The following is an 11,907-nucleotide window of genomic DNA, read 5'->3' on the forward strand; positions in this document are numbered from 1 at the left end:
TGGAAACTATTTCCTTTGAATAGGTTTTGAGGAATAGTATTCTGTTGTCACATATATCTTACTGAGAAAAATTAGGTAGACAAATAAATTAGATACTATATTAAAACCTACTTTAAAAAAGCCTGTTTTGAAATCCTTTGATACTTGACTTTATTATTTATGAGTAAATTTTAAAATACAGCTTATGTAAAGAGAGGAGCATAGTTTGGAGTGATAGGTGCTAATTAGGGATCGTGGAGATGGCAGACGGAGTGTTGCCTTTAGGGAGTAATTGTCTTGGGTTGTGTGGATTTGTCTATTCTCAGCTACATCATTAAGATAGTGAACTTGGAGATGAACTTGTTCTGCTTCCTAAGAGATGTAAGCACATGGGCTTAAGAAGTCAGAGACTGTGAAGTAAGATGAGGAAGTACGAAGAAGATAAGACCGTGTCCTGGAGATGCTGAGATGTTACGAATGTGCAGATCACAATCATGTACCTTCAGAGCAGCACTTAAGCAGAACAGCTTTATTTGCATTTTGGATGTTTCTAGGTATTGAGCTAAAAGAGTCAGGTGCATATTTTTAGATTACACTTATTTATTCTTCTATCACAGAGTAAATTTTATACTGTCACAGTTTTTTTTTTTGTGTAAAAGACATGGCCTCACTATTGTATATCTCTGGCTGGCCTGGAACTTGCAGTGTAAAGCAGGCTGGCTTTGAACCATACTTCAGCAGTGAGCTTCAAGTGCTTACATGTCAATGGCTACCATCTTTGGATATAGTTCCCAGATCAGTATTTTGAAAGACAGGAAATGATGTCAGAATGTTTGTAATGCCATTTATATAGCATTTTCCCATATAAGTTGATTATATGAAACATTAGTCTTTTTAGGGCATCAAGACTTGCATCTACTATTTAGGGTTGATACCTGTACATAACAGTCTAAATAATGTAGATAATTTAATTCTGGTTACTAAATGGTTGTAGTTAAAATCGTATTTATTCTCTTGTACTGGTTGTGGCTGTTACTTAACATGTATTTCATCAACATTTAGGAATTTTGTTCAGCTGAAGCTCAGTAGAAGTTTCTACTGCTTATGTGCTGCAGGTCTTTTTACTACTGTCCATAGGAGAAAGGAATTGTGATTTTTAGTGAAGTATCATTGCGGCATAGGCTCATGGCAAGGAGACAGTATAATCCGAATAATGTCTCTGCAAATGTTGATCAAAGTCCTTGAGTCTTAGAAAAAGAAAGGAAAAAAGCTAATGATAAAAAGTTTCTTTTTAAAATGAGGAAACAGCTTGAGATTGGTGTTTATTGTACCTTAGTGTATATTTACACTGTGCTCTTCTGTAACTACTAACTTAGGAGAACCTTAAATGTTTAGGGTTTGTTTTTATTTAATTTATTAATTTATTACATGAGGATTCTTTTAACTTTTTATTTTAATGTGTGTGCTTGCATGGGTTTATGTACATCACATGTGCCAGTGCTGACAGGGGCCAGAATGTATAAGACCCCCTAGAACTGAGATTGTAGACACTTGTGCAGTGCTTGACGTGGGTACTGGGAACCGACTAAACCCAGATGGGCCCCCCGTAAGAACAGTGAGCTCTCCTGACTGCCGGCCTCTCTTCCGTCCCTGGGTTTGTCTGTGCACTATATGCACCATAGGTTTCCATCTTAGTTGCTGCTTCTGGGTTCTTCTTAATTGCTGTTAACATATTCTCTGCCTACTTTCAGTACCTCAGTTTTTACACAATTGCTCCATTCTGTTACACACTTAAGAAAAAGCTTGAAAATGAAATTGTAGATGTAAAAACCATGAAGTTAGCAAGTTGATTCTGAAATGAAGATTCTCAGGTTAAAAGATGTAGTGGCCGGGGGCGGGGGGTGGGGATGGGGGTGGTATTCCATTATTAGAATTTTAGGGTTTTTTTTTTTTTTTTGATTTTTCGAGACATGGTTTCTCTGTATAGCCCTGGCTGTCCTGGAACTTACTCTGTAGACCAGGCTGGCTAGATTTTTTAAATGTGTTTTACCTGTATGTATGTCTGTAAAGGTATTGGATTCCCTAGAATGGGTGTTAAAGACAACTGAGCTGCCATGTGGGTCCTCTGGAAGAACAGTTAGTACTCCCAACCGCTGAGCAGAAAAAAGAGATTGCAGGCCTGTGAGATGGATCAGTGTGTAAAGGCACTTGCTGCCAAGCCTAACAACCTGAATTTGAGTCTTGGAACCCACATGGTATAGAAGGAGAGAACAGACTTCTGCAAATTGTCCTCTATCTCCACCTTTACCACAGGACACACATCATAGACACAGACACCTGCACACACACCAAGTGAAGTATTAATGGAGAATGATAGAAGACCTATGTGTAGATGATGAAGTACTAACTAGCGAATTCTAGACTTTATTTTAATGGACATGCAGTGTATTCAAGGAGATAATTTTTTGCAGAGCTGAAAATGATTTTTTTCCTTTTTGTTGGGGGCTTGTTTGAAACAGGGTCTCACTTTGTAACTGGCTGGATTCAAACTCAGAGATCCATTTGGCTCAGCCTCCTTAGTGTTGGGAGTAAAAGCATGCACCATCACACTGGCTTGAAAATGGTTTTTCTTATATAAGGTAGATAAAAGTAGTTTCTTATATTTGATTATATCTTACTCTTTTATAAGATAGGCAGTTTTTTTTAACTGGAGATATAGTTTATATACAGTGGAATTAATAGTCTCTATATGGTGGGTTTTCTGTTGTGTTGGTGTTCCTTTTTTCTCTTAAGGAGGATCTCATAACCTAGGCTGTCCTTTATGTAACGGAGGATGACCTTCAGTTCTGGATCCTCTTGCCTTCCTAAGTACTGGATTGTAGGTGTGTGTCACTGTGTCTGGCTGAATTATAGCATCACATATATACATACATACTTACATATATATCCCAAAGTTTTACACTGACTCCCTCTATCCTATAGCCTAGTCTTAAACCTTTTGAAAATATAAATTTAGACTATTGTATATAATAGGTATAGCTAAGTCTGTTGAATATGGTACATGTAAATGCTGATTTGATTAGTTTCCTGTAGATAATTAAGTATTTGTATACTTGAGGGGTTTTTTTATTTGTTTTCGAGGTACATGAAACTAATTTTGAGAATTTAATTTGGGTTAGAATACACAGGGTCCTGGATTTTTATATGGCGAAGTATATCTATTAATTTTTGTAAATGGAGATATGTACATGTGTTTTACTTATTTATTATTGGTCCTTTTTACAGGATCGCATGGCCCATTATTGCCTTTACCAAGTCGTTATAGAATGGGCTCTAGAGATACACCTGAACTTGTTGCGTATCCATTACCACAAGCTTCTTCCTCTTACATGCATGGAGGGAGTCCATCTGGTTCCGTTGTAATGGTTAGTGGATTACATCAGCTCAAAATGAATTGTTCAAGAGTCTTCAACCTATTCTGCCTATATGGAAATATTGAAAAGGTACATTTTATTTTCTTAGTTTATTTGGGTGGAATATCTAGTGGTAATTCAGAAAATGCTACGCATACTTTAATCAGGAACATCTTAATTCTTTCACTAATGACTCATATAAGCTTAAAAAACATGTATAAACTATACAAGTGGTAAGTGAACAGTAACACTTAAATATTACTAATCATCTGGTTAATAATAAAAATGTTTTAAATTACCAGTACAAAGAACAGTTTAATCCCCTACTTGTGTACTACAGGTGTAAAACCTGTAGACTAGTGTTAGATTATCAGTAGTTCGACTCTTAGTTTTTCTACTTTATCATGTTATGAACATGATAAGGTACATGTAATAGAAATCATACTCTAGATTTAAAATTTGCTGTATTAGCAGTATATGTAATATTCTTTCTGTAATCCTAAGAAGCAGCAACAGCCCAGACTTTTCAGTTATTCTCACGTGAAAAAAAAACTGACATTGATTCTTTACAATTTGCTATGTCAGCCAAGCTATGATATTGGGTAGACTGGGTATTTAAGTTCATTTTCAACTTATGATGATTTTACTTTAATAGGTGAAGAAAGCGTTTGATCACTTCAAACAAGTTTTAACATTTAACATGCGAAACTATAGAATTTGAAAGAACAGTTATACTCTTGGAGCTAGATATTTGTAAATATGTCTCAAAAGCTTGACTTGGGGGTGGGGAGTGGTGTTATACACTTGCTTTCTAAATGGCATGATATGCATTTTATTTTTTTAATATTTTGTTATATGTGTATGAGTGTTTTGCTTGCATGTATGCCTGTGCATCACATGTGAAATCAGAAGAGAGTGTTGGAACCCTTTGAAACTGGAGTTAAGAATGGTATGAACCACGTATGCGTGTGCTAGTACTAAATCCAGGTTCTTTGTAAGAACAACAAGTATTAACTGTCGAACCAACCTCAATGATCTTATGAGGAACAATATGTTTTTATTTGAGCTCAGTTAATATCTGAAACTGACCCACATGACAGAATGTTTCAATATTGTATAGTTTTCCCCCCTCTATTGTAAGTGATTTAATGTTCTTTCCCTAGTGATAAGAAAGTATAAATCTGTGAGTCACTGGTATGGGAGTGGGAGCATGGCTTAAAAACTTGGTGTTCCTAGTTCTTAGTTCATTAATTCTATAGCCTTGATAAGCAGCTCTTGAGAGTCCTAGACAAGAGTTCTCTTCATCATTTCATTACACTAAAAAGAGGAAGAAAAAAGGCATTCTATTTGGTCTACGAGTAGGCAGACAACTAAATTCCGGAAGTTTAATCTGTCTTTGCTGTTAGGAATTGTCTCATGATTTTGGTTTTGGTATGTTGTTTGACTAATTCTTCTGTTTCATTTCATATTACCTCAAAATTTTTATACTTTCTAAACTTGTATTTACTTTGTAAACTTGTATTTACTGTATTTTATGTTTGTGGTTTTTCCCTACGGATGTCTATGCACCACTTGCATGCCTGGCACCCAAGGAAGCAAGAAGTTCCAGTTCTAACTTCTGGAACTGGAGTTAGAGAAAGTTGTGTGCTACCATGTGGGTGACGGAGATTAAACCTGGTCCTCTAGAAGAACAGCAGTGGATGAGTGCTCTTAACTGCTGAGCCATCTCTTCAGCCCCTACGTTTCTAATAATGATTATTGATGGATTGTGATGCATAAAATTCAAACCATCATAATCCTTTATTCATATTTAAACTTTTCCAGTGATTTAATTTTTTAAAAAGTTTGTGGCTTATGTGTGCCTGGTGCCTGTAGAGTTCAAATGAAAGCATTGGATCCCCAGAACTTCTGGATGGTTGTAAGCCACTATGTAGATGCTAGGAATCAAACCTGGGTCTTCTGCAAGAGCAACAAATACTGTGCTGTCTCAAGGACACTTTTCCAAGTTACCTGGGCAGGGTGATTTACAAGTCAAGAACCACATTAACTTATACTTGAAATATATATATATATATATATATATATATATACTATATAATTATAATAACTTAGTTTTTAGGATATTACTGGATTAAATCAAGGGATAAAGTGTTGCCTACAGCAAAACCACTGATTTCAAGTAAAGCTGAAAATTTTCTGGTACACCGTTTTGTTCAGGTATGATGTAGAGTGCTAGGGTATCCTTTAAAAACTGGAAGTGGTGGAGATAAATAAATGGTGAACTTACGATTTACATACATTCTCAGTATTCCCTTGAGGTTAACAGGTAAGAAGGACGTGTATGCAAGTTTTCATGTTTACTGCTTGCTTTAATAGTTCTAAGTGCCCAACACTGTAGTTCCTACTACCATGCTATCTCTAGGTATTTATTTATTTATTGCCTTGACATTTCTGAATTGTTCACTTAAATATAAAGGTGAAGATGGTTATGCTTACCGTTTAATCTGTATTACTTAGCACAGTGCCTATCAAAACAGATAGTCAACTGTTTGTTGAATGAATGTTGATGAGTACCTAGGGATTCTGTCATTATCTTCATCGGATAGCGACGGTAGAGGAATTAAGTAGATTACCTCTATCTAGAGCACACAGATAATCTTGGGGTAAACCTTTGATCAGTTGCTGTTGATTACAGCTACAGTACAGTATCCCCTTTAACTTCACTCAGTTTTGGCAAGAGTTAAAGCTATCTCATGAATGACGGATTAAGGTTAAGACTCTAAAAAATGATCTTTGGGGGCATTTTGTGTTTGCAGGTAAAGTTTATGAAGACCATTCCTGGCACAGCACTCGTAGAAATGGGTGACGAGTATGCTGTGGAAAGAGCTGTCACACACCTTAATAATGTCAAACTGTTTGGGAAAAGACTTAATGTTTGGTAATTACTTGTCTTAAGTTATAAATGTTAAAGAATATTTTGAAATTCTTGTTAACTTTAGAGTATTTTTTTTTTTTTTTTTTTTAGTAACTGAGCATATATATGAAGGTAACAATATTAGTATTGTTATTTTGGCAACACATTTTAAGATTATGTAATTGTTCTAATTGTAAACGTATTTTTTATTTAAAAATTAAAAAATGTTTGTATATATGAGTGCAAGTGCCCAAAAAGTCCAGAAGAGGGCATCATTTCCTGTAGCTGGAAATGTAGGTGGTTGTGAGTTAGTCAGCCTTGGTGCTGGGAACTGAACTCAGGTCCTCTGCAACAGCAGTCAACACTCTTAGCCACTGAGCCCTCTGTTACTCAAGATCTCCTAGTTTCATTATCATAAAACAGTGTTAAAACAGATAAGTTCTTAACATGAAAATATATTTATATATTTTTTTCTAATTGATACCTAAGATATAGAAATGATTATAACCCAAAATGCATACAGTTTATATATTCTGTACTTATTGATTTAACTATCCATAATTGGAGAATGTTTGTGAGAAAAATAGTATATCTGTACAGAACATAAGCATAGTATTTCTTAAATAATATATGCATCTATCCATTTAGTATTTATACTGTGTTATATATTAGAAGTTTATAGAGGTGATTTCCATTATAAAGAAGGCAATAAAATCAGGCATCGTGGCATATACCTGTAATCCCAGCACTTGGGAGGGAGAGACAGGAGGATCAGAAAGCTAGTCATCCTCAGTTACATAGTGAGTTCCAGGCCGCTTCTCTCAAAAACAAAACCAACCCCAAAAACCAAAAGAGTAAATAATACAGAAGGTTGTGCATAGGTTAAATGTATATACTGTAGCATTTGATAGAGAGTTGAGTATCTTCCTGTTGTTTATTTTCCTTGACAGGGGGGTGGGGTTCCTGGACCAATCCCCTTGGATAAATGGTTACCTGCACTAAATTTGAATTAGTTGATTCAAATTTTTTTGATTTATAGAAATATTTGTGACTACCTGCTGCTTTTGTCTAACAAGGATATACTGTGTTTATCCTTTCTAATCTTTAGTGTGTCTAAACAACATTCAGTTGTTCCAAGTCAAATATTCGAGCTAGAGGATGGTACAAGCAGCTACAAAGATTTTGCAATGAGCAAAAATAATCGCTTTACAAGTGCTGGCCAAGCATCTAAGAATATAATCCAGCCACCCTCATGTGTGCTGCATTATTACAATGTTCCACTGTGTGTCACAGAAGAGACCTTCACAAAGGTAGGCACTGAAGAAAAGTGTGTATAGAATGTTGCTCTTAGTGTTGTTTTAAGTTTGTGTAATATTTTCTTTCTTTCTTTTTTTTCTTTTTTTTTTTTTCTCGAGACAGGGTTTCTCTGTGTAGTCCTGGCTGTCCTGGAACTCACTCTGTAGACCAGGCTGGCCTCGAACTCAGAAATCCGCCTGCCTCTGCCTCCCAAGTGCTGGGATTAAAGGCGTGCACCACCACTGCCCAGCCTAATATTTCTTAGTTCAACCTCACTTTAAAATTTTTCTAAAATCCTGCTTTTTGTTGTTAGTTTGATTTGGATTTGTGTGTGTAGAGGCTAAAGGGCGGTGGTGTTGGATGTTTTCCTCTGTTGATCTCTACCCACCTTGTGTATATTAATTAAATTTGCTTTTAATCTACAAAGCAAATTACAGGACAGCCAGGGCTACACAGAAAAACTATCTCAAAAATGAATGAATGAATTAATGACTTAATGAATAAATAAAAAAAGTATGAACATTTCATGCATTTGTGAGTCATCCTTGGGCAAGGGTCATGCTAATTCTTTGTGTCCAATTTTCGCATATGCGTTGCCAAAGTGAACTTTACACACTGAACCTAGAACTTGCCAGCTGTCTAGACTAGTTAACCAGAAGTTTCTAGGATCTTCTTGCCTGCCTTTCAGCAGCCTACAAGTTTATTGGTCTTTTGTTGCCTTATAGCTCAATCATTTGGGAATTCGATTGATGTTTCTTTACCTCACAGTTACTCTAATACAAGTACCTAAAAAAGCTCAGTTGAGACAAGGTAGGCCAAAGAGGCTAATTTAGCTAGCTGAGTGTGGTAGATAGAAGTACCCTTGGAAGGCTGAGAGGCAGGAGGATTGATGTGCATTTAGGGCTATTTTGGGCTACACATCAGGAGCCTGACTCAAAAAAAAAAAAAAAATCAGAAACAACAGGAAACTTACTTTAAATTTCACCAATAATTAAGTTTTGTATTCCCTTCCCACTGTAACTCATAACTGTAGTAGCATTTCAGGAATAATAGTACTTCTGGAATTGTACTTCCTTTCTTTAGTATTCAGGTAACTCTTCATAAAGTCTGAGGAAATGTATTATAACTTAAAAAATCTGTTTTATTATATATAAAATTATTTACATAGTTTCAAACAAATTTCACTGTTTTTTCTCTTTCTATATAGAACTTGATGTTAATCGGAACAAACATGAATCCATGTTATACTAAAGGCTTAAATGCTACCATAAAGCTAGCTTTTTAAGAAAGAGCTTTATTTAACTATATTTCTGACAAAGTTTTATCTTTCTTTGGCAGTTGTGTAACGACCATGAAGTTCTTCCATTCATCAAATATAAAGTGTTTGATGCCAAAGGTAAGTGAGCATCTCTTGGGAAGTTTTCACATTTTGCAGGAATATTGCTGACCTGTAAGTAACCGCTGGCTTTGTGTCTGTTTTGTGTTAGCTTCTGCGAAGACTCTATCTGGGCTGTTGGAGTGGAAATGCAAAACTGATGCTGTGGAGGCGCTCACTGCGCTCAATCACTACCAGATACGAGTCCCAAGTAAGTGATCCAGCAGGCCTGCCTTCAGAAACACGGCCGTGCCTGTGTGAAGCAGAGCTGGCTTTTAGTACTGCCTTCCTGTAAGGGAGGAGAATGACAGAGGTGCTCAGGAAAAAAGTAATGGGCTTCTTCAGAGAAGCAGCTTGGCGCTGACTTGACAGTAGTCATAGGAGATTTTGAGGGTTGAAGCTATTTATCTCCAAAGGCTGTTCAGAAACCTAAGTGAAACCACAGGGAAGTTCCTGAGGGCTTAGACAGGATTACAATTAAAACTGCAGGACGTGAAGCTGGTGAGTTGTTTCCACTGTAAACGAAGTTACTAGTCTAGCTTGAGATTGTCAGGAGGTGGTTGGGGAAGGACAGCTCTACCCAGAGTTACAGAAATTTTGGCCTTAAGCCTAGTTTGTTGCTGTCATAACATGAATATCTGTGTGTGAAGGGATTATCTCTTGTCAGTAACCTTCTCAGCAAATACTGATTGTGCTGCAAATCATGTTTCTCAGCAAGGTTCAACCAAACTCTGGAATGAGAGATTCAGACAGGTTTTTACTGTTTGCCCTGGTTGGTCTGGAACACAGTATGTACACCAGCCTTGGAACTTGTCTCTGTACCTAACTGTGAGGAGCTTGTGTAGCTACTGTCTAGCTAAGAGTTGGCATTTTTAAAGTGTAAAAGTCCATTTCTTTACTACAGGACATTAATATGTATTATTATTTACAAACACATTCCTAGGTTGTCCTTTAAGAAGGTTGTTGTGGTCACAGAAACACTGTGATATATTACAATGACCATTGCCCAGTATTTTACAACATTGAGTCATCTTCAGTTTTTCCTGTATGATAGCTGAAAAAATAAAGTCCCATTGTGTTTGTCTCCAAAGGGTAAATGACTTTTTTTTTCATATGCTATAAACAGATGAAACTATGTTGTATAACTTATTTTGATCCTAGATCTAAAGGATCTTTTAAAAGTATTAGCTAGGCCAGGCGGTGGTGGCGCACGCCTTTGATCCCAGCACTTGGGAGGCAGAGGCAGGCGGATTTCTGAGTTCGAGGCCAGCCTGGTCTACAGAGTGAGTTCCAGGACAGCCAGGGCTACACAGAGAAACCCTGTCTCGAAAAACAACAACAAAAAAAGATAGAGTAATTATTCTAATTCAAAGTGGTCTTGAAATTTTGATGGGTTATTAACTTGAATTTTTTCTCAATTTTTACAGATGGTTCCAACCCCTATACATTGAAGCTTTGCTTTTCTACATCATCCCATTTATAAGAAGAGAAGAGCATGTTAGAGTTTATGTTCATCTTTATTACAGTTTTAAAGCTATTCTTCATCCATAATAATCTAAAATGGTTGATCTAATGTTGCCTTGCTTACTATAAGATCCTGTTCTGTAATAAACATATTTTGCCTCAAGTAAATTTGTTGTTAACTTAAATATTGTTTTCACCTTAAGATAGAGTACCATAATGTAGACTGTCTACAGCTTCATTGTAGATTATTCAAATGTATGATTTCTAACATTATTACGAATTTTGTTTCATGGTAAAATATATTTGCATTCTTAATGGTAGTAATCTGCAAATGTTTTTCCATTGTGTATGAGATTAATGCAGGTGAAAGTATTGCATTTTAATACTGAATTCCTACAGTCTGTTACGGTTACTCATATTAAATTTAATTTGTATTTATTATTTTAATCAAATTTGACAATGACATTGCATATGTTGACTTTCAAGAACTACAGACTTAGCTGATGTTGGTTTCTAAAAGGCTTTATAGACATGAACACACTTGTGTGGTGTGCACTCAAACTCAGATTGCTGTGTTTCTTTTAAAAAGTCATCATTCATTTGTATTGACATGCTTCTGTTCCTAGTTCCAGTTTGGAGGTTTTATAAAGTTACAATAATAAGTTAATGTGTTCATCTTCGTTATTTTGCATGTGACCTAATCTTAAAAGTACATGGAGTATTTGACATTGATATTTTAATACTATAGAAGTTAAAATTAACAATTCTTCTATATAATAATCTGGGTTCCATAAATGAGTTTAGAGAACTTGTGAGCCCTTCCAAAATTGTGTGTAGAGTTTGGAATATTTGCATTTTTATTTCTTAATCTTTGATCCATCATAATATATGTATTTTTCTATATGGTGTAAGATTTAAGAATTAATTTTATTTTTGATCAAAACAGCTATTTGTCTCAACACCATTTATTAAACATTCTCCCTCTGGATTTGTTTCTTCCTCTTTTTAAGTAATCATACTAAGGCTGTTGTGCAAATCACACCTTTTTAATAATTAGAGAATGGATGTAGTCATTTTAATTTCATCTTAAAAGAAGAGAGAATGTGTTTTACCTGTGTAGACTCTGGGTAGTTCATTGTTATAGCAGAAGCAGCTTTCTGAGTTTTAGGTTATTATTATTATTATTATTATTATTATTATTATTATTATTATTATTGAGACAAGGTTTTTATGTAGGTCTGGCTGTCCTGAAATTTGTCCTGGAACTTGCTGCTGTATAGACCAGGCTGGCATCTCACAGTGTTCTACCTGGTTCTGCCCTTCAGTGCTGGGATTAAAGGTGCACATCACACCTGGGATTTTAACAACAAAAAACCCCCAAAAAACTGAGTTCTTTTAGAATTGAGTCAAAGGCTTAAAGTTAAAAATTTGTTGAATTTTTTAAAAAAGATTTAGAATATGTGGTG

At 35.6% G+C, this 11,907-nt stretch overlaps 1 protein-coding gene and 1 pseudogene across 1 annotated transcript in view; one reads left to right on the plus strand and one right to left on the minus strand.

Annotated features, from left to right (window-relative positions):
• Nucleotides 1-11,429, plus strand: part of Hnrnpll (heterogeneous nuclear ribonucleoprotein L like) — a 30,391-nt gene extending 18,962 nt beyond the window's left edge. The window contains exons 8-13 of the mRNA XM_028765160.1: nt 3,265-3,482; nt 6,209-6,330; nt 7,415-7,616; nt 8,941-8,998; nt 9,090-9,188; nt 10,405-11,429. Of these exons, the coding sequence (XP_028620993.1) occupies nt 3,265-3,482; nt 6,209-6,330; nt 7,415-7,616; nt 8,941-8,998; nt 9,090-9,188; nt 10,405-10,460 (755 nt within the window). The 3' untranslated portion in view covers nt 10,461-11,429. The remainder of the gene's footprint in view (nt 1-3,264; nt 3,483-6,208; nt 6,331-7,414; nt 7,617-8,940; nt 8,999-9,089; nt 9,189-10,404) is intronic.
• Nucleotides 8,111-8,211, minus strand: LOC114619340 (annotated as a pseudogene).
• Nucleotides 11,430-11,907: the final 478 nt, after the last annotated feature.

Source organism: Grammomys surdaster, unplaced genomic scaffold, assembly GCF_004785775.1.
Source record: "Grammomys surdaster isolate TR1022 unplaced genomic scaffold, NIH_TR_1.0 149, whole genome shotgun sequence".
Lineage (NCBI taxonomy): Eukaryota > Metazoa > Chordata > Mammalia > Rodentia > Muridae > Grammomys > Grammomys surdaster.